Source organism: Danio rerio, chromosome 22, assembly GCF_052040795.2.
Source record: "Danio rerio strain M-AB ecotype USA chromosome 22, GRCz13ab, whole genome shotgun sequence".
NCBI classification, from domain to species: Eukaryota; Metazoa; Chordata; class Actinopteri; order Cypriniformes; family Danionidae; genus Danio; species Danio rerio.
In genome coordinates, this window is record NC_141042.1 from 34,587,676 (window position 1) to 34,609,390 (window position 21,715).

The 21,715-nt window shown below is 40.9% G+C and overlaps 1 protein-coding gene across 2 annotated transcripts in view; it reads right to left on the reverse strand.

The window, feature by feature from the left end:
* LOC141380226 (uncharacterized) overlaps positions 1 to 21,226 on the reverse strand; it is a 35,885-nt gene extending 14,659 nt beyond the window's left edge. Inside the window, exons 1-8 of one of the 2 annotated variants that reach the window (XR_015522249.1) lie at positions 20,098 to 21,226; positions 18,703 to 19,137; positions 17,650 to 18,507; positions 17,452 to 17,546; positions 17,280 to 17,315; positions 15,791 to 16,283; positions 15,428 to 15,542; positions 13,996 to 15,061 (exon numbers count right to left, since the gene is read on the reverse strand). Coding sequence is in view for 1 of the 2 variants with exons in the window: in XM_087304629.1 (XP_087160755.1) it covers positions 15,463 to 15,542; positions 15,791 to 16,283; positions 17,280 to 17,315; positions 17,452 to 17,546; positions 17,650 to 18,507; positions 18,703 to 19,137; positions 20,098 to 20,386 (2,286 nt within the window). In the remaining variant the exon portion in view is untranslated. Of the gene's footprint in view, positions 1 to 13,432; positions 15,062 to 15,427; positions 15,543 to 15,790; positions 16,284 to 17,279; positions 17,316 to 17,451; positions 17,547 to 17,649; positions 18,508 to 18,702; positions 19,138 to 20,097 lie in introns of those variants that run through there. The other variant, XM_087304629.1, reaches the window with a different exon arrangement.
* Between the last annotated feature and the right edge of the window lie 489 nt (positions 21,227 to 21,715).

Genomic DNA, 21,715 nt, shown 5'->3' on the forward strand with positions numbered 1-21,715 from the left:
TATCTGAAAACTTGCTCCACTTTCTTTTTTTTCTATTGTTTTCTAAGTTGACTATACTGCTGCCATTTTGGGATTGTACCTGTGTGAATCATAGGAGTAGAGAATCTTAGAAACATTCATGTTCATGAAACTTGAAATCAAATCAAATCACTTTTATTGTCACATCAGCAGCAGCACGTGTGCTATGATGAGTGAAAAGCTTAGGTGCTGGCCAGGCCCGGATTGGCTAATCGGGAGGACCGGGAGAATTCCCGGTGGGCCGGTCCGTTTTTTGGCCGCGAGGGCCGGTGTCCCTAGCTCCAGAATCTGTTGCTCTCAGCAGTCACACTTTTTAAATTAATTATTTATTTTTTTTACTTCTTATTGATTATTTTACTGCAACTCTGCTCTTTTTATCTATTTTCTCGCAGCCTGGTTAATGATGATAAAAGTTAGACGAGCCACCACTTATTGCACAGCTGTTGTGGTCCAATGGTTAGCACGTTAGGTTACGACACTGCGGACCTGGCTTTGATCCTCATTTAAGTAGTTTTTTTATTTTTTATTTTTATTGTTAAGACATAATACTGTTAGGGTTGTTGAACATTTGAAGTTCTAAAGCAGCTGTTTTCTTAAAAAAAGACGTGATAGTGTAATTAGAAACTGAATTGGAAATGTCCTTATTTTAAAGAGCCCATATTATACATGAAATAGGGTCATGTTTTGGTTGTAAGGGTCTCCAACAACAGTTTAATATGCATACAAGGTCAAAAAAACTGTCATGGTCTTATAATCTGCATTTATTTTTACCTAATTATCCCAGCGACTCCTGTATGAATCGTCCAGTGATTCATTTGTTCCCAAACCCCTCCTTAGCACGAAGCTAATCTGCTGATTGGACCGATGACAGTCTGCTGCGATTGGTCGACTGCCTTCAGTCAGAGAGTGAAATGCCCAACAGCTAATCAGCAATTTAGAAAGTAATCACAGTTCACACACGCTGGATAGTGTAGGCGTGGATTTTAGCTGCCACACACACACAAAAACACACACACACCTCTGGACGATAACGTTCCCGCTTCCGCCCGCACCCGCCAGGTTTTAGCCTGAGAACCCGCCCTGTTTTCTGCCCGCCGCGCCCGATCCCGCTAGAGCGGGGTAGAACACAACCAAAAATCACCCAGCTATACAGTCCAGACAGCCAAGCTGTCTGTATAAACACACACACAACACCAAGCACACAAAGCTCGCTCTCTCTCTCTCTCTCATACGTGCGCGTGCGCACTAACACACACACAAGCACCAAGCAGACTCTCTCTTTCTCATTCGCATAACAATATCCGTGATATTGCTAGACAGCCCGCTCCCGTCCCAAATTAAACCCGTTACCGACCGCTCCTGCGATTTATTCGGAAATTTATGCAGAACTCTACCACGGAGCTCAATAAACAAAGCAGCACGCGTCACGTTTTTAACGTGACTTTGCACGCGGTATGAGAATATAGCGAGTTAACCTGAGACAGTACACACGGTTACAAGTAACAAATCACAACTTAATACATTTGCAAGCTAGAGTAAACGAGGCAACAACTTTAATCACACGTACTTACACTTGAGAAATGGAGGAAGAAACCCATCCTGACATCCATCAGTAAGTTACTCTTTACTGATCCTTCCTTTAACAAACGCTGATGAACTATTCTTTGTAGCATGTAGTTTCCAGAAGTTTCCAGTAGTTTCCAACTGCTTGGTTATAATGCTGATGTTTCATCTTTGGGTAGAGACTCAATATATCCATCTGCAGTGTGACTTCAATCGACCGGCATGTTTGTGTGCGTGTGTTTGTGGGTGTGTGTGTGTGTGTGTCTAGGTTTCTGCGTCCGAGGGCGGGGCCTCAGGTTTGAAATCTCCCGGGTTTGTGCGTGCACGTGAATAACTTGGTTTCATTCGTACGTCATGGCAAAACACCTAATGACTCGTTATCAAGGCGACTCGTTTGAAGCACTATGAGTCGACTCTTTTATAGGTGAATCAACCGTTTTAAACACTTTACACTTACAGATTTAAGCCTTAGCTGGATACTTCACTTCACTTAGAGCTGTGTTACATACTACATGGAGGGGAATTTTCAAAAACCCATTATATGGGCTCTTTAATATAGTCAGTCGTAAACTGAGGTGGGCCGGTCTGAGGCTTGAAACTCCAGGGCTGAAAAGGACTCCCACTCCGGCCCTGGTGCTGGCTGCAGACAGTGCAAAATACAGACAGTGCAAATACAACGGCAATGTGAAACTGTGCTCTACACAGTGCAGGTGTAGAATGAGCGGAGGATGAGGGGGCTCATTCCAAACCTCCAGAGACGCCTGAGGAAGAAGAGGCGTTGTTGTGCCTTCCTCAGCACTGCGTCCGTGTGGGCAGTCCATGTCAAATCCTCAGCGATGTGTACTCCAAGAAACTTAAAAGTGCTGACTCTCACCACTGGCGTCCCGTTGATGGTTATTGGGGTGTGTTCTCTCTTCTCTCTCCTGAAATGCACCACCGGCTCCTTGGTTTTGCAATTCCATGTTAAAATTATTTGACGTTCTCTGTACTCTCTTGCCATAGGATGCTACCCAGTCAAGGACAGTCATGGTCAACCAGAAGACAGGCGTTTTCAAATTTACTTTGCATCTAAAAATGGTCTACCTGGTGTACGAATCCTAATGAGTAAGAAACCAAAACTGTCATTATTATTGTAATTTCTTTCACATCCGAGGAAACTTCAAAACAATCACAGCCCTGGGACCTCATGTATCTACTCTGCGTATGCACAAAAACTTGGCGTACGCCAGATTTCATGCTCACGTTTGGATTTACTAAAGATGAAATTATAAGAATGTGCCTTGGTCCACGCCAACTTTATGTCGGGTGTACGTGCATTTCTTGTGTGTGTTAGTTTTATTTTCATTGGCGACTCCTAGAGGCAATTGTGTTAAACTGCACACTACAAACTATCTTTGAGCCGTGCAATGGCAGCTGTATGGGAAAGGATCATCCGCATGTCTAGCAGGTATATAAGGTTTCCATACCATGCAGTTGACCAGCCAAACATTAAAGCCCAATTTGCAGCGATCGCTGGTTTTCCCAACAGAGCAATTGACTGCACGCACATTGCTATAAAGGTGCCATCCGAATTTGGATACGTGAATCGGAAACATTTCCATTCAATAAATTTGTAAATAATTCCTACTTGTCTTCCTCGTGATGAAGAGTAGGCAAACTGATTTGTAGTAGAGAAAAAAAGAATGGGTTCATCAGATGCTGGATTCGAATCGGGTTCAAGATCGATTGTGTCAAAACGTGGCCATGCTCTTTACGAGCTACGCCATTCACACTGCTGTTTGCCAGTCTCTTTAGTTATGTTGTCTCTGTCAATCAAACGGTGATGGGCGGAATCACTCAACTAGCTCATTCCAACGAGGTGAGCTGTTTGCACTTAGCCTAAACAGACACTACAAAAGTTTACACCTTTACATCAGACTATTTCTTTTTTAATTCACTCACAGTGCGATGTTCAGACTCCTTGCATTAACTGTATCAGCTAAACTCTCCCACTCTTTGTTTTTAATTAATTTTTTGTTAGTAATTCCGGAGGACAAATTTGCAAATAACAGTTTTTCTCTGGTCTACCACCAGTTCATATTCTGTGAAGTTTCTCTTTTTGCTTGCTTTTTTTTATTGCTTTTTTATTTTGCCAAAGTAGAATTATTACCATATTTATTAGGGGGAGGAGGCAGGGAGGGGTTTTGTGCTCGTGCACGTGCGCTCAGTTTCACGTTAATTTGGATGTACAAAAAGAAAATGCGTGGGATTCCGTGTACGCAGTGTTTCATACATCTGAATTTTTTTACTGCGTATGCAATGTTTTAGTATGAATTCAAAGCAAGTCTTCATGCAAGAGGCCCCTAGTGTTTACTCAGCTAGAAATGTGACGTTCCAAGAACGTTCTCAGAACGTCACCGTCGGTGTAAGGGCATTGTGCAGTAATGTTCCTAGAACCTTCTGATTTTATTTTGGGGACCTTCACAGAACATTCAGAGCTCAATCAATACAATTTTATTAAAATTGGCTTTATTGGCTATGGAAGTTTTTTCCGAACAAAATTAAAATGAAAATTCAAATGCTTAAAAGATCAAATGATAAATCAAATGCTCAAACTATAAATCAAATGCTCAAACCGACATCGCAAATAATAAATCAAATCCTCAAACTGACATCGCAAATGGTGAATCAAATGCTCAAACTATAAATCAAATCCTCAAACCGACATCGCAAATGGTGAATCAAATGCAAATGAGGAGTCAGTCAACCAGCATAGGCTAAGCTTTAAGGCGGAAGAGTTTGTTGTTGACAATTACCGGTAGGGGTAATTATGTGTTCAGGGGCTGTATGTGTTCATATATGTTCATTTATTTATTTATCTATTTATTTAATACAATTACAGATAAATTATTATATTATTATTTAATATGATTAAGATAATTACAGTAGGCTATTTCGCACTGTCATTGATCTGTATAGTTATAATCCTGTCTATAAAAAAGTTTATACAGAAATATTTATGTGTGTAACCTGTACAGCTTTATTGTAGACATTTCCTCGAGCAAGAATGATGCGATTGAAACTTTCTGTCATACACCACGCCCACCAAAAGGGTACCCTTGGTAGTGGAAACGCAAGCCTGATAAAGGTGACCCGTACCAACCCAAACCAGACCGTACTGTCAGTGGAATCAAGCCATTAGGCAGTTCAAGAGTTCACACTTAGCTGATGATTTACAAAGCTTATTTGGCATGCTGTCCCGGGAGAGAGCCCCGAGCTCAAGGGCTCCTCGAGCCCGGGGCTTCCTCCCGTTGGCAGAGCAAGAAGGGAGCCTGAGCTCGGTGGATCTCAGAACTCCCCTGCCGCTGTAGCTAAGGGAACGTAAGGAATTAGACCAGCTTGATTGTTAAGTATGTTGAATGTCTTTGGATGGTGGGAGGAAACCGGAGAGCCCGGGGAAAACCCACGCGGACACGGGAAGGACATACAAACTCCCCACAGAAACACTCACCGGTCCTATCGAACTAGGACCGGCAGTATTCTTGCTGTGTGGTTCACAGTGCTAACCACTGGACCGCCGTGCCGCCCAATTACAGGTAAAGGAGGAGAATAGGGGAGGAGGGGGGTTTCTTCCAAACGAAGATAAAGTGAACTGAAAACTTAGACTATTTATGGTGCCTTAGGGCTCATATGATTGGAAGATTAGTGATTAGCAAATGCGAGACTGGACGTGATAAATCATAAGCACGTGATCCTCTCGAAATTAGTTTATGAATAAACTTCACTTCAAGAGTTCACACTTAGCTGATGATTTACAAAGCTTATTTGGCATGCTGTCCCGGGAGAGAGCCCCGAGCTCAAGGGCTCCTCGAGCCCGGGGCTTCCTCCCGTTGGCAGAGCAAGAAGGGAGCCTGAGCTCGGTGGATCTCAGAACTCCCCAAAATGCAGAGATTAATCGCTCGGGACAGCAGCCGCGTATTCGAAGAAAAAACCCCCCAAAAGGCAGGAAATTTAGAGCTATATCCGGCTGCTGGATATAATAGAAGGAAAGAGGTTAAATGCATGGGCATTAATTAGATAGGATTAATAAGGGTGAAAAGAGGATTCTGATAACTCTTGCTGGAGTTAGAGTTTGAAGGAACCCCTGCGGGGTTCATGGTTTTCGGGGTTAAGAAGAAGGGGAGAATAGGTGGTTTGAAGCAGTGGAAAGAGAACTTTGAGTGAATCTTGTGGGAGTTGGAGCTCTAAGTGACCCCTGCGGGGGCCAGAGTAGAGTGAAGGTATGGAGCAGAGAGTGGAGGAGAGTAGCTCTTACGAAAGATGGAGCTTTGTGAGAGTTTGAGTTTAGAGCGGCCTCTGCGGAGGTTAGAGCTTGAGGGTAGGGTGTAGATAGGAGTGACCTCTGCGGAGGTTAGAGCTTGAGGGTAGGGTGTAGATAGGAGCGACCTCTGCGGAGGTTTGAGCTTGAAGGTAGGGTGTAGATAGGAGTGACCTCTGCGGAGGTTTGAGCTTGAGGATAGGGTGTAGATAGGAGCGACCTCTGCGGAGGTTTGAGCTTGAAGGTAGGGTGTATATAGGAGTGACCTCTGCGGAGGTTTGAGCTTGAGGGTAGGGTGTAGATAGGAGTGACCTCTGCGGAGGTTAGAGCTTGAGGGTAGGGTGTAGATAGGAGCGACCTCTGCGGAGGTTTGAGCTTGAAGGTAGGGTGTAGATAGGAGTGACCTCTGCGGAGGTTTGAGCTTGAGGGTAGGGTGTAGATAGGAGCGACCTCTGCGGAGGTTTGAGCTTGAAGGTAGGGTGTAGATAGGAGCGACCTCTGCGGAGGTTTGAGCTTGAGGGTAGGGTGTAGATAGGAGTGACCTCTGCGGAGGTTTGAGCTTGAGGGTAGAGTGTAGATAGGAGTGACCTCTGCGGAGGTTTGAGCTTGAGGGTAGAGTGTAGCTAGGAGCGACCTCTGCGGAGGTTTGAGCTTGAAGGTAGGGTGTAGATAGGAGTGACCTCTGCGGAGGTTTGAGCTTGAGGGTAGGGTGTAGATAGGAGTGACCTCTGCGGAGGTTTGAGCTTGAGGGTAGGGTGTAGATAGGAGTGACCTCTGCGGAGGTTTGAGCTTGAGGGTAGGGTGTAGATAGGAGTGACCTCTGCGGAGGTTTGAGCTTGAGGGTAGGGTGTAGATAGGAGTGACCTCTGCGGAGGTTTGAGCTTGAGGGTAGGGTGTAGATAGGAGTGACCTCTGCGGAGGTTTGAGCTTGAGGGTAGGGTGTAGATAGGAGTGACCTCTGCGGAGGTTTGAGCTTGAGGGTAGGGTGTAGATAGGAGTGACCTCTGCGGAGGTTTGAGCTTGAGGGTAGGGTGTAGATAGGAGTGACCTCTGCGGAGGTTTGAGCTTGAGGGTAGAGTGTAGCTGGGAGGAGCAATGAGTGGAAGAGAGTAACTCTTGCGAGAGTTGGAGCTTGAAGCGACCTCTGTGGAGGTCAGAGCTTGGGGGTAGAGTGTAGATAGGGGGAGATAGGTAGCAGTGAGTGGAAGAGAGTAACTCTTGTGAGAGTTGGAGCTCTGAGCGACCTTTGTGGAGGTCAGAGCTTGAGGGTAGATTGCGGATAGGAGGAGATAGATATCAGTGAGTGGGAAAGAGGATTTGGATAACTCTTGCGAGAGATTGGGGCTCGGAGCGACCCCTGTGGGGGTCAGAGCTAGAGGGTGAGTCATAAGGAGAAGAGAGGTAGTTGAAGTAGAGTGAAGAAGTTTTAGCTTGAGCGGACCCCTGCGGGGTTTGGAGCTTGGAGAAAGAGTCTAGGCGGAAAAAGAATAGGTAACATCGTGAAGAAGAAAGGACTGTGGCCGCTATGGCCGAATCCTGCGAGAGTTGGAGCTCAAGGGGGCCCCTTCGGGTGTCTGAAGAGTCTAGACAGGAGAAACAAGATCATTAGAGGTAGAGTGTAAAATAGATTAGTTGGGAGTGGAGTGTAGAGAAGAAAGGAACGAGAGGCTGAAAAGTAGGGTTATAAGGATAAAAGATTTGGAAAAGTTGGAAGAAGGGAACAAGCACAAATATAATACATATGTACAAACGCAGTAAATGCGCAAAGAACATGTGGATACAAACGTCTGCATCTGTAAATAGCTATTGGTGATTGCAGAAGATGCTAACTGCAATGGCCCTTGAGGGAGTTCTTGGCAAACATGTAAGGGTGCCATGGGTGGACAATTGGGCTTCTGCGGGGTTTGGTTTGGATGACTCTTGCGAGAGTCGAGGCTCTGTTAGACACCTTTTTGAGTTGGAGCCGTGTGAGGAGGTGCTTGGGGGTTGGTTAAAGCCTGTTGGGCTTTCTTGAGGTGGTATTTACTGAGACGTATATAAGATTTGAAAACTTCAGAAGACCAGCGACCAAGGGTCTGGATCTGATGGTGTGAGAGCCCGTTGTAGTGGCTGCGCCAATCCTGAATGAGTGGCTGGAAAAGGGCTCTGGGAAAAAACCTGATAGGCGAAAGATTTCTTTAAGGTGTTTTTGAAACCAGAATCGAGATACTGGACGGTTAGCGTCATCAGTAAAAAGCGGGGCCAGTGGGTTAGCCTCTTGAGATTTTCTAGGCTAAGAGGGTTTGGAATGGGCGTGTAGGTGAAGGAATATTGAAAATGAGGATGGAGTGTCCTCTCTGGAATTAATCTGTTTGCTTTGTTTGATAAGGAAAGAGATAGTTTCCCTGTCTTGCAAAGCTAGATCTGAGATGGTGGGGTGGAGTAGAGGGTTAAATTTGGATGTAACTGTTAATTCAGAACATTTAAGAAACCCCCCAAAAAATGCTAGATTGAACATAGCATCTAAGGTGCGGGCTGTATGGGAGGAAATGTAACCTTTACAGAGGGTGTAGATGCATGAGGTAAGGATTTTGAGTGTAATGGGTTGTCTAGCATGGTATGGAATTGTTTGAACGAATTCCATGCTGTGAGGTATGCATTGAGGGTTCTGGGAGCTATTGCTTGTAGCATAAGAGATAGAGAAGTTTGATGAAGATTATGAAGTGGGTGGTTTATGGAAATATCGTTACTGAATAAGGAGGGACCGGCGTTGGGTGAGGGTCTGCTTCCGGGGCTAGTTGCCAGAATATCTGCAAAGAGAAATGAGAGAGAGAGAGTCAGCGATTTGGTTTTTGCAACCAGGTACATGTTCAGCAATCATGATAAATTGTTTTTTAGCAGATATCCAGATAAGGTGTCTTAAAAATGGCATAAGCGATTGGGAGTGGGAGCGCCCTTTGTTAATGCAATGCACTGTAGCTTCGTTATCGCAGTGAAAGAGAATGCTAGATGTAGACCATTCGTCCCCCCACAGGATGGCTGCTGCGATGATAGGGTAGAATTTGAAGAGGGCTGAAAAACATTGGTCTTTGGAATGGAATTACAATTGGGTTGGCCATGTTGAGACAAACCAGTGTCCTTTATATTAGCCACTGTAACCTATTGGAGGGGCAGCGTCTGTGTATGTGTTGATGTCAATAGGGGATGCAATCAAGTCGCTGTAGAAAAAGGAACAGCCGTTCCATTGCTTAAGGAAAGAGATCCATAAGCAAAGTTCATCGCGACTGGGTTTGGAGAGAAAAATTGTTTCTTCTAAACCATGAACTGTGGTGGATAATTGATGGAGGTGGGAAATGAAAGGAATAATGCGCATAGCGAAATTTAGATGGCCGAGAATTGGTAGGAGTTCTCGTTGTGTGCACATCTGTTTTTCAAGGAAATTTGGGATAGAGAAATTATTCGATTGATTTTCTCTTTAGGAAGGGATGCTTGGAATTTATGCGAGTCTAGATTAATACCCAGAAATTCGATTGAAGTACTGGGTCCTTCCGAGATCAGCGAAAACCTGCTGGGTGATCGCTAGGTGTTTGGCTGGAGGAGATGACGGGGGGGAAATAAGAAAATCGTCTAGAAGGTGAATGAGGTATGGTATTTCGTAAATATTAGACAGAATCCAGCATAAAGCTTCTGACATTATGTCAAATATTTTTTGGGCTGCTTTTGCATCCGAAAAATAGAATTGATTTCGCCAATAAATGCCAAAAGGTGCCAGAAGTCTGGGTGGATTGGCATGATTTTAAAGGTAGGGGAAATGTCTTCTTTGGCTAGCCAGGTGTTACGACTGGCTATCTTTATGAGAGAGATCTCTTGATCAATGTCGTGGTAGTTAAGTAAATATTCGTCCAATGGGATAGTGCTGTTAATGCTAGGAAAGGAGCAATTGTGTTGGGACGAAAGGTCGACTACAAGGCGTTTTTGCCAGAACATTTTTGAGTAGCGACACCAATGGGGCTAATGCGCGAGATATTAAAAGGAGGAGCCTTGGAGTTCCAATCATGAAGTTGTTGTCGATTTCTTTTTAATAAGATAATCGACGGTTTCAGGTTCGGAGGTTGCAGACTGCAGGTTAGGACAGATTGGATAAAGTGAAAAATGGAATGTATCCTTTGTGAAGAGGATGTGGAGTGTAATAGGTTGGATGAGGGTCAGCTTCTGGAGCCAGCAGTCATGATCTCTAAAATAGAAAAAACAAAGAGAATCAGAAATTAAATCTTTGCAAAATAATACAAGTATGGCAGACATGAAAATTGTTTTAGTTTATATCCATGCGAGGCATCTTAATAAGGGCATGGGCGGCTGTAAATGGAAGCGCTTTTGATAATGCATGGTCCGATGACTTCATTGATACGATGTGCAAGGATGGTAGGGGTGGGTGTTCGTCTCCTAACGGGATGACAGATGAATGGAGAGCTGAGGACATGGGATATGGCTAGTCTGGTGGTCCTGGAAAACTGGTACCCCTTGAAGACTGAGCATGTGAAGTGATAGTGAAGTTTAAATTTGTATTTATAACAGTCAAGTGGGAAGTTTGTTTCTTTGCCGTTTTCACATCCGACTGACTTGCTATATAATCTTATATGACGCTTGTAAATCAACACATGAGTCGCTGGCGTATTACAATTGGACTTCTGTGCTTGATGGCATAATGTTTTTCAATAGCTTGTTAATATTTACTGGTTGGGTAATAATCTTTTCAGAAGTTAAATGTCAAATGGAATATTATTATTATTATTATTATTTTTTTAACTAAATTTACAAGCGTGTCTGGCCTATTCATTCATAAGGTCTTTGCAACAGAGTCAAGAGAGAGGGCGGGACCATCTCCAGTCTTTTAGCTCATTGGATGGAGACGCTTATCTTTACAGCTATTGGCTTAAGGAGTTTCAGTCAGGCCATGCAAAAGGTGCAAAAAGCCTGGCGGCCATTTTGTTGATCAAATTCAACATTGTTTGTGGCTGGAGCTGCTGCTCTGCTGAACACATTCCAGCAAACAATCTGTTAAACGATGGATAGCATGTGTACTGCTAGGAGAAGGTGAGGGTTCCGTTTTATTGCAATAGCTTTGGAGTTTGGCTTATATCTTGCTGGGAAATAAGGTTGAAGACACAGCAGATGCGTTGTGGAGGCTCTTTGAAGTGGAAGGTTTTGGTGTTGTTGTTTAAGCTGTTGATGAAATTGTTGGAGTTGTAGTTGTTTGAAATGGTAGCAATAGTAGTTGTTGTTGTTGTTGCTGTAGCTTGTATATTGTAGCTTGTAGATTGAAGCTTTTAGATTGTATATTGTAGATTGTAGCTTGAAGCTTTTGTAGCTTGTAGCACTTGTAGCTTTTGTAGTTGATGAGCAGAGCAGAGCGTTCTTCCAAATGAAGATCCTGAAGATTGTAGCTTGTTGCTGCTTTAGTTGTCCATGCTGGTTTGGAGTTGGTTCTTCAACGGAGCTAGCTACGGTGAAGCTGCTTCTTCCAAACGAAGATAAAGTGAACTGAAAACTTAGACTATTTATGGTGCCTTAGGGCTCATATGATTGGAAGATTAGTGATTAGCAAATGCGAGACTGGACGTGATAAATCATAAGCACGTGATCCTCTCGAAATTAGTTTATGAATAAACTTCACATAAGGATTGTGAGGTTACTTCCTTGTCATTATAAAGCCTGGATTGCCAATGACCACGCTAATGAATGATTTGGATAATCACACCCACAAGGTGTAGAGGCACACATATGCTAATTTGAAAACGCAGCACTCAGGTGTGCTATAAAAGGCAGCAGGTGAGTTCACCTATATTCATCAAAAATAGAGGGAGCTAGAAGAAGAGTGAGAATGAGAGGGGGAGCTCAAAGAGGAGAAGAATGAGGTAGAGGAAGAGGAGGTAGAGGAAGAGGAACAGAAGGACTTGAAGAGTTGATTGAACCTGAACACAGAAGACGCCCAAGTTTGACTCAAGAAATCTGTGCAACACTTATTGACCATGAACTGACACTGAAGCTGGACAAAGAGTTCAACAATATCTCAGCAGAAATACTGTATTTCTTGAATTGAAATAAATACTTGAAATATTCAGTCTGCAGCATCAGTGTTGTTCAGTGCTTGATATGTTTATAGTAGGCCTATTTGTGTACATTCTCCCTATATCTCAAACTAATCATGAAGAATGTTGTGGGTTTGTCATTATTTTGTTTTGTCATCGAAATGATCCCTTACAAAACAATGTCTGCCCTAAAATCTAGCATATGCTTTTTCCTAAAATTAGTTTTTTTACAAATGCGTTTTCTGTTTATCACAGCAGTGTGAAACTGTCTGCAATGCTCTGGGTGCTCTGGTTTCCCCCGAAAGTCCAAAGAAAAAAACAAATACGTGGTACAGTTGAAGTGGGTAAGCTAAATTGTCTGTAGAGTATGTGTGAATAAGAGTGTATGGGTGTTTCCTAGTGATGGGTTGTGTCTGGAAGGGCATCCGCTGTGTAAAACATATGCTGTATAAATTGGCGGTTCAATCTGCTGTGGCGACCACAGATTAATAAAGGGACTAAGCTGAAGAGAAAATAATGAATGAATGTCACTTTAAGCTGAATACTAGTCTCTTGAATTCAGTCAAATATTGTGTACTGTCATCATGGCAAATATAAAATAAATCAGTTATTAGAAATGAGTTATTAAAACTATTATGTCTAGAAATGTGCTAAAAAATCTCTCCATTTAACAATTTGCAGAAAAATACACAGGAGGGCTAATACTTCAGACTTCATCATATATAAGAGCACTGGCTGTATCAAAACAGAATAAAATAAATTAATAATGCAAAACCTCTTTATATAATGTCAATATACAAGTCATTGGTTATATGCCACAATACTGAAAATAGTTAGCAAAGTTTGCTGACATCAGCATAACAGAGTCAGTGCTTAAATGATTAAAAAATGAGAAATAAAACAGAACTGACAGCAAATTCACCGTTATTCAGCTCATAATCAGTCTCTAGGGAAAGATTAGCAGTGTTTAGGAGCCAATATCTGGATGAGAGACCACTTAAAGGAATAGTTCCAGCCTGATCTCATGAGAAAACGTAAGTATTTTACGTTTTGCCAGTTTAGTGGCTAATTACGAGTTCAGACGTACGAAATTTTCCAATTTTAAAAAGGAGGCGTGGCACCTAACCCCACCCCTAAAACCAACCATCATTGGGTGAAGAGCAAATCGTACTAAATTGTATGAATTAGATCATACAAATTCATACGAATTAGCCACTAAATCAAAAAGTTATGAATTGCTTTGAGATTGTGTTGGATAGTTCACCAAAAAAAAAATGAAAATTTTGTGATCATTTTCTTCTGTTGAACACAAAGGAAGATGTACTTAGGAATGTTGCAAACCCATGACCATTGACATCCATAGTAGAATAAACAAATACTGTAAAAGTCAATGGCTATATTCTTCAGAATATCTTCTTGTGTCTTTAACAAGAAACAAACTCAAAGTAGTTTTGAACAAGTCTGAAATGAATAAATAATGACAAACTTTTCATTTTTGGATGTACAATCAACTTTATTCATTCAGAAAAAAAGTTCAAATTGCCTCTTTAATGCTGATACTCGATATCGATGGAAGCATCATCTGAAGAAGATGTGTTGTTTCTCCAGAGATTAAGAGGATGAAGATTAAATAAATCCACCATGAAAGAGTTGAACACCCTCAACGTCTCCGATTTCACCTGTACTTCAGCCAGTCGCGATGCATTGGGTCAGATATACACGATAAGCAAAACCTGGACATCATTTATTTTAGTTCCTGCATGTTGTATTGTGTGGCTCCAAATCATGAAAAAGGTTTTTGTTCCTTGACTTTGAAGATATGATGCAGAAATAATTATAATAACTATACTTACAGTATACAGTTATTATAATAACTGACTTTGTATTAAAATTGATTTAAAATTTTCAGACTTTCTCACTTCAAGCCTCCCTAAAGGGGCAGTTCACCCAAAACTGAAAATTCTTTATTCTTCATTAAACACTCTTTACTTGTTAACATGTATCAATACTTTTATTATTTACTCTTATTAAAAGGCCCTCCACCACCACCTTACTCCTCCTAGCTCATTTCTGATATCAGTAATTCTGAAATCTGAGAACTCCCTCACCCTCAAAGTCCAGAAAAATACCAGAAATTTTGTTCTATGATTTTTGTTATACAATTGAACCACTGACGGCACTTTTGTTCAGTAGTTTCTGAACTTTGTTTCTGAGCAACTTGGGGCTGTTGCTGTCCATGGAGGATGAGGAAGCACTCTGATTTCATCTAAAATATCTTCATTTGAGTTCAGGAGATTTTTTCGTTAAAAAGAGCCAAGAACTGTCTAAAAATAACAACAGAAATACAGAAGTCTACAATTACTTTAGGGTCAGTGTTAGTAATGTACACTTCCATCCACAACACAAATTGAAAAAAGGCCCTCCACCACCCTCTACTCCTCCTAGATCGTTTCTGATATCAGTGACTCTAAAATCTGAGAACTCCCTCACCCTCAAAGTCCAGAAAAATACCAAAATAGATTTTCTGGTAGTTTCTGGACTTTTGTTTCTGAGCAACTTGGGGCTGTTGCTGTAAATGGAGGATGAGGGAGTTCTCTGATTTCATCTAAAATTTTCAGTTGTGTTCAGGGGATTTTTAGCCAATAAATAATAAAATATATGCTCATTTTAGCCAAGGGCTGTCCTAAAATCTATATTTTTTAAACCTTCTGCTTATCATAGAAACCTGACCCAATGCATTGTACTGGCGCTGGTGTTTCTTGATCATCATTATCCTCAAGAGAAACAACTCTTCCTCCTCAATATGCAGTCAGATTTAACCATCCACATCCTTACAGTCCACCACTAGTTTCCATTTCCTACTGCACAGAAGAGGCAGTTTACTGGGAAAGATGATGATGCTGATCCTGCAAACTTTGGCTCAGGCTCTGGTTCTGGATCAGTTAGATGTGGCTTCTTCTTTTTTTTCCATTTGCAGTGAAGAAATGGCTTCTTTATGATGTTTGTGTTGGGTTTCATGAGTTTTTTTTAATGGAAAACCTTGTTTTTTTTTTTCTTTTTTAAGATGAGAGGATTTTTTGTAGAAGACCTTGCTGCTTTCTATGTGAAGTCCATACTGAGGAAAAACAAAAGAGGAAATATTAAATGCATGTCTGGAATTTGACTAGTGCATATTAATATAACATGAGAAGCAGCACAATGGAAAAAAAACATGTCTATGAATGGCTTCTTGTAGTCTGTGAATGACTTCTTAAAGCTCCAACAATCATGTTTATGAGAGTTTATGATTGTTTATTACAGAAGTAACATCAACGTGTGGATGTCAAATAGTCTTCAAGGTTTTGACATCAAATCATTCAGCATTTTGGAAATGCTTTTTTTAATGTCAAAACAGATTTATAAACTGCATATCTGACACTGGCCGATCATCAGCTTTGTGTGTCTAGTAAATGTAGTTTCCTTCAGGCTGAGTTGTGTTTACCTTTATCTGCATTGAGTCTTGTCTTCATTCAAGTGTCACTTCATCCAGTCATGTTGTAGGAACCCATCAAGTATCAGGCTATGTCTCAGACACTTATCGATCAGGTCACGGCAGTCTGTACAAGGAAAAAGATGGTTAATACACTGCTTATAAGATCACATCTTTCTTATAAGACTGTATCATATACACTAAAGCTGACATTTATCAAGATACCTTCTGAAATTTGTATTACCATACCATTAATAGTGCAGTATTTGCCAAGATATGAATAAATCTTCAAAATGTGCATAAAAAATGAAGGTTTAACTTAAAGATAAAGTTTAAATATTTTAATGGAAACACAGCTAGTGTCTGTTTACTCACCACTGGTTAAGCTGGCTGCAAGTGAAAAACTGCAATTGAATTTAGCAGCGAAGTAAGTCTTTATGTTTCCGGTCACCATGTAAATCAGCAGGCAGCCTATATCCCTGGTGCTGTCCAAGTTGGTACTATATATGTCCTGTGCACACACTTTGTAAGCGCAGCCGAAGTCGATCAGCTTGATCTCCTTAGTCATCGTGTTGACCAGAATGTTGCCTAAATGCAGGTCGTTGTGCACAATGCCTTTGCCAAAGCAATGCTTGACTGCCAGAATGATCTGTCGCAAGAGGCATTTTGCCAAAAGTTCGTCCAGCTTGCCACAATTGCGTACATAGTTCTTCAGGTCTTCAGAATGCTTTGGGTACTCCAGGACCATTGAAATGTATCCAGGTTCATTAAACCATTCGTACATTTCGATCACGTATTTGCACAATGGCGGACGCTTCAGCATGAGCATATACTCTACTTCATTAATCATCGGTTTGGAACAGCCAGGCTAAAGAGAAAAAGAGAACAAGGGTTAGTAGATGCAGATCTGATGGAAGAATACTTCATGCAAAAATGTTTTAAAATTTTCAGAAAAAGTTCATACTCTTAAAAAAAAACGCCTCTCAGGCATTCTGTTTGAATGGGGAAACAGCAAAATGTGTCAAACTCAGTTCCTGGAGGGCCGCAGCTCTGCACTGTTTAGGTCCAACCCTAATTATACACAACTGATCAGACTAATCCAGTCCTTCAGGCTGGTTTGAAACCTACAGGTAAGTCTGTTGAAGCCAGGTTGGAACTAAACTATGACGGGTTGTGGCGCTCCAGGTACTGAGTTTGACACCCCTGATCTATATGGTAATCTCTGATTCATTCACTCAGGGCTTCATTCGCCATATTGACTGTTGCACTTTTGCTCATTCAAAACTAAACAAATGACATGTCTCGTGTAGTCAATAGTCTTTGATTAACAGCAAGGGTTCACAGGTTTACCTTGGGCTGCATAATGTAATGTTTCAGCATTGATATCACAGTGTGCACATCCGCAATAGTCACACTGCAGTATATGCAATGTTGAGTCTGGATTGATTATTCAATTGCTGTAACTAAATATTAATGGACTCCTCAGAAAACCCTCCAAAAAATCTACTTGATGTATGTTTTGCTCTATTCCGCTTATTTATGCTTGCATATTGTTTTTTATTATATTTGATGCATGATTCACTCCCTTACAGAATCATCACAATCAGGCTAAATATATAAATTACTTACGAAAAGAGCTATTGAAGCCATCTGGTGAAACTGTAAATATTGTCGCAATAAATATTAAAAAAAGCAAAACAATTTTCCAATATCATGCAGCCCTAGTTCAACAACAGCAAAATGACTTTCTTCAACTAGATCATGAGTGAAATTTTCATACAGGTTCAAATGACTGGATTGCACAACAGTAAATGTGTCCAAACCATTAAAGAAGTGATTGAGTGATTTATGTTTTCCAACTTACCACGTAATGGTCATTCTCAATCTGTTTGATGGCAACCTGCAAGGAGAAAATACAATTATAATTTTTTCCACCATATTTTTTAGTCTCAAATTGATTTAATTTGAGCAACACAGCTGCTCAATTAGACAATTAACAAAGAGAGCAACATGTATAGTATAAGACGAGATATTACCTCCTTGTTATCAGATTTACGGAGCGATTTGCGTACTGTGCCAAAGGCCCCGCTTCCCAGAATATCTCCCAGCTCATAGAAACTTGCCAAAGATCCTGAAAAAAAGAAGAGGTTGGTTAAGTGCTTTCAGGTCTTTCATACTGATATTATCTTACATTAACACATAAACGTTGTATTAGCTTTTATTATAATACTGACTCTGATTGGCATAGGATCTTGACGCCAAGATCTTGGGCCTAGATGGTCTAGGGACAGGCTTTGGAACTGGATGAGGTTTATCAGTGTTGTGGATCCCAGATGGTCTAGGGACAGGCTTTGGAACTGGATGAGGTTTGTCAGTGTTGTGGATCCCAGATGGTCTAGGGACAGGCTTTGAAACTGGATGAGGTTTATTAGTGTTGTGGATCCCAGATGGTCCAGGGACAGGCTTTGGAACTGGATGAGGTTTGTCAGTGTTGTGGATCCCAGATGGTCCAGGGACAGGCTTTGGAACTGGATGAGGTTTATCAGTGTTGTGGATCCCAGATGGTCCAGGAACAGGCTCTTTATCCTGATCTGGATCTGGCTCTTTACCAGGATCTGGCACTGGATCTGACTCAGGCTCTCGATCTGGCTTTGGATCTTCATCAAATTCTTGATCTGGATCTGGCTCTTGATCTGGACCGCGCTCTTGATCTGAAAAAGGCTCTGAAACCAGATCAGGCTCTTGATCAGGGTGTAGATCTTCATCATACTCTTGAACTGGCTCATGATCTGGATTGTGCTCCGAATCAGGATCAGGCGCTTGATCTAGATCTGGCTCTTGATCTTGACCCGGCTCATGATCTGGATTGTGCTCTGAATCAGGATCAGGCGCTCGATCTGGATCTGGCTCATGATCTAAATTGTGCTCTGAATCAGGATCAGGCTCTGGATCTGACTCTGGCTCTTGATCTGGATCAGAATCAGGGTCCACTTTGTTTCGTCTTCTGCGGAGGAAAGGCATCTTCATGACCTTCCACACCCTCCTGAAGAAAGCATGGATTTTGTTCCTCCTGCAGCCTTGTGTTTGGATTTCTTAGATGAAGATAAATAACAAAGAAAATATTAGAAGCATGACAGTCAAATATGAATATAAAATGTTTTTGAGATGTGCATTTGCTAATTAATGTTTGACATAATCTCAACTAAAACATGAAGAAAGGGGCGGAGCATAGAGCCTCCTTTGTTAAAAACAGCCAGTAGCGTTTAGTTTTTCTCAAAGCTCTTTACCCAGGCCTGGCTCTTGATCTGGATCTGGCTCTCGGTCTGGATCTGGCTCTTCACCCGGGTCTGGCTCTCGATCTGGATCTTCACCCGGATCTGGCGCTTCACCCGGATCTGGCTCTCGGTCTGGATCTGGCTCTTCACCAGGATCTGGCTCTGGATCTGATTCAGGCTCTCGATCTGGCTCTGGATCTTCATCATATTCTTGTTCTGGATCTGGCTCTTGATCTGGACCGCGCTCTGAATCAGGATCAGGCTCATTACCTGAATTGTGCTCTGAATCAGGATCAGGCTCTGGATCTGGCTTTGGATCTGGCTCTTGATCTGGATCAGGGCCCACTTTGTTTCGTCTTCTGCGGAGGAAAGGCGTCTTCATGACCTTCCACACCCTCCTGAAGAAAGCATGGATTTTGTTCCTCCTGCAGCCTTGTGTTTGGATTTCTTAGAAGAAGAAAAATAACAAAGAAAATATTAGAAGCATGACAGTCAAAAATGAATATAAAATGTTTTTGATGAGTTTTTTTTGAGTAACATGATCTGAAGTGTTTTGAGATGTGCATTTACTATTTAATGTTTGTCATAATCTCAACTAAAACATGAAGAAAGGGGCGGAGCATAGAGCCTCCTTTGTTAAAAACAGCCAGTAGCGTTTAGTTTTTCTCACAGCTCTGCCAGTAAGAGTGGTTGAGCTCAAGCACATCAAATGAACACCAAATGTAAAAATGAGGGCGGGACATGTCAGATACTAGAAAGCCGTTGATTGATCAGAAAATTTGATGATTTATGCTGAAATGAAAAACTGCAAGCTTTACATGTTTTTATCTTGTAAATGTGAATTTTGTTACTGTTTTGTTCCACACTAGCTTATAGATATCCTTAAGTCTAGCATACTGATGCTAATGTGTTAAAAATACATTATCCTAATTTCACAGGGCTTTTAAGGAGTATAAATTAATTTCTAGACATAGTGTTGTGGGAAAAGTTGCATCATGTCTATAATAAATGCATTAAAACTATCTCATTGTAATGTTTTATCTGACAATGTTCAGTTTTTTTATTCTTTTGAGTGTCCCAAATTATGAAGAAGCGGATTTTCTCAAAATACTTGTACTAAGAGCAGCTAAATGTCTTTTTCAGTGTCAATGTGGATTCATTGTTTTGGCTAAGCCCAGTGAAAAACAACTCTCACTTTTTGACAATTTACCTCACAGGACAACTGTTTCTAATCCCAAAGTCTATTTAAAACCCATTATTGATCATTTCTCATTATTGTTTCATGTAATGTGTCTTTTTTCATTTATACATTTATTTTAATGCCTCAATATTTGCATATATCTCTATCCTTGGTTTTTAAATGATTTTAACAGATTATAAATGTTGAGTGTTTGCTGATAATCTCACCGGTTGCATTTCCCTCCACTTTATTAGCAGTAGAGGGCTTGTGAAGTGCTGTAGCGGCCTCTGAAACCACAGTCCCGTCCACCTGGTCAATCCAGGGACAGAAGTCGTCGCAAAAGCCGTTTGTGTCCTGCCACAAACCCGTCTCTGCTTTCTCCATTTCACTACACGCAGATGCTGTTACTGCCATCGCGTGGTCAAATACGGACATCGTGTTTTTACTCATAAAGTGTTGTAGTTCACTCATCGAGTGTTTTAAGTCGACAGATGATTGGTAAATCGGTAAATTCATCGAAACTCTGTAAACGCGCTCAAATGACAATCCTTTCACTAGCTTGATAATCACTGAACTGAAGATCGGTTTGCCGAGTGGCGTCACTTATGGAACATTTAGAATGGCGTCTCTAGGCGTGTTTATTTTCAAAATACATACATTTGAATTAAATAAAGCTGACTAATAAAGGCGAACACACAGCAAATTGAAAGTTTATTAAAGTAAAAAAAGTCACAGTTAATAGTTCATTAATATTATGAATTGCATTGAAATGTGATTAATTTATTGCTTGTTAATTAGAAAACTAGGTTCTTAGTGCTGGGATGTGTGTTACATAAACCTACATGTTTTATAAATACACGTGTCAATGAGGAGGTTTATAGCCATTCCAAGGCATTCAAATAAACCATAGTTTTCGTTTAATTTTCATGTTAAAATTACTAAAACTCTTACCTTAATTTAATATACAAGGTTTCTGAATGTTGGTTTGTATTTTACAAATAAAATACCGCCATCTATAAGGCTAGAGGAAAAAAGTTGCAATTTCCACATATATCCAGCAGGGGTCATCAGACACCTATTCATTTCAGTTTATATTTCTTGACGCTTTAGAAATTATTTCCTTAAACTGATGATATATATTTACCAAATGGACTTTATCATTCTACAAATACATTAAAATTCAGCTTTTTGTACTTTTGGTTATTGTTGCTGATATATTTTTAATTGTTTGCTCTTTACAAACAACAGCCAATTTTAATGTGCCAAAATAAAAGTCTCAGATAACTCTGTGTGTGTGTGTGTGTGTGTGTGTGTGTGTGTGTGTGTGTGTGTGTGTGTGTGTGTGTGTGTGTGTGTGTGTGTGTGTGTGTGTGTGTGTGTGACACACACTCCATGTTGATTTTTTTGCTTTAGTATTAGTTAGTCTTTCATTTATAAACATTTTTCAGATTTTTATTAGATTTGTTTTTGCCAATTTTTATAAAAATGTTCTCTGTTGCAGTCATACTAGTGTGTGTTTGTGCCTGTGTGCAGAAATGTAAGACATTCCAGATTTATAATGGGTTTCACATTTCTACCTAACAGTGATTTAAATTTTTCTTACACACCTTTAAAACAACCAAATCAACTTCAGTTTTTTTTGTGTTTGGAGATTTGTTTAGGGTAGTTGGAGAGCTTCATGCTCCTAAGATAAAGGGAACATTTACAGTAAACAAAAATAGGAAGCTCTGACCCTGTGGGCCAATTAAGGGTTAATAAATATATAGACATATAACATATTGTGCTATGTTAACTTAAAATGTAGAGTTAAGTACTGAGGACATATACTTTATAATCTAAACTGAA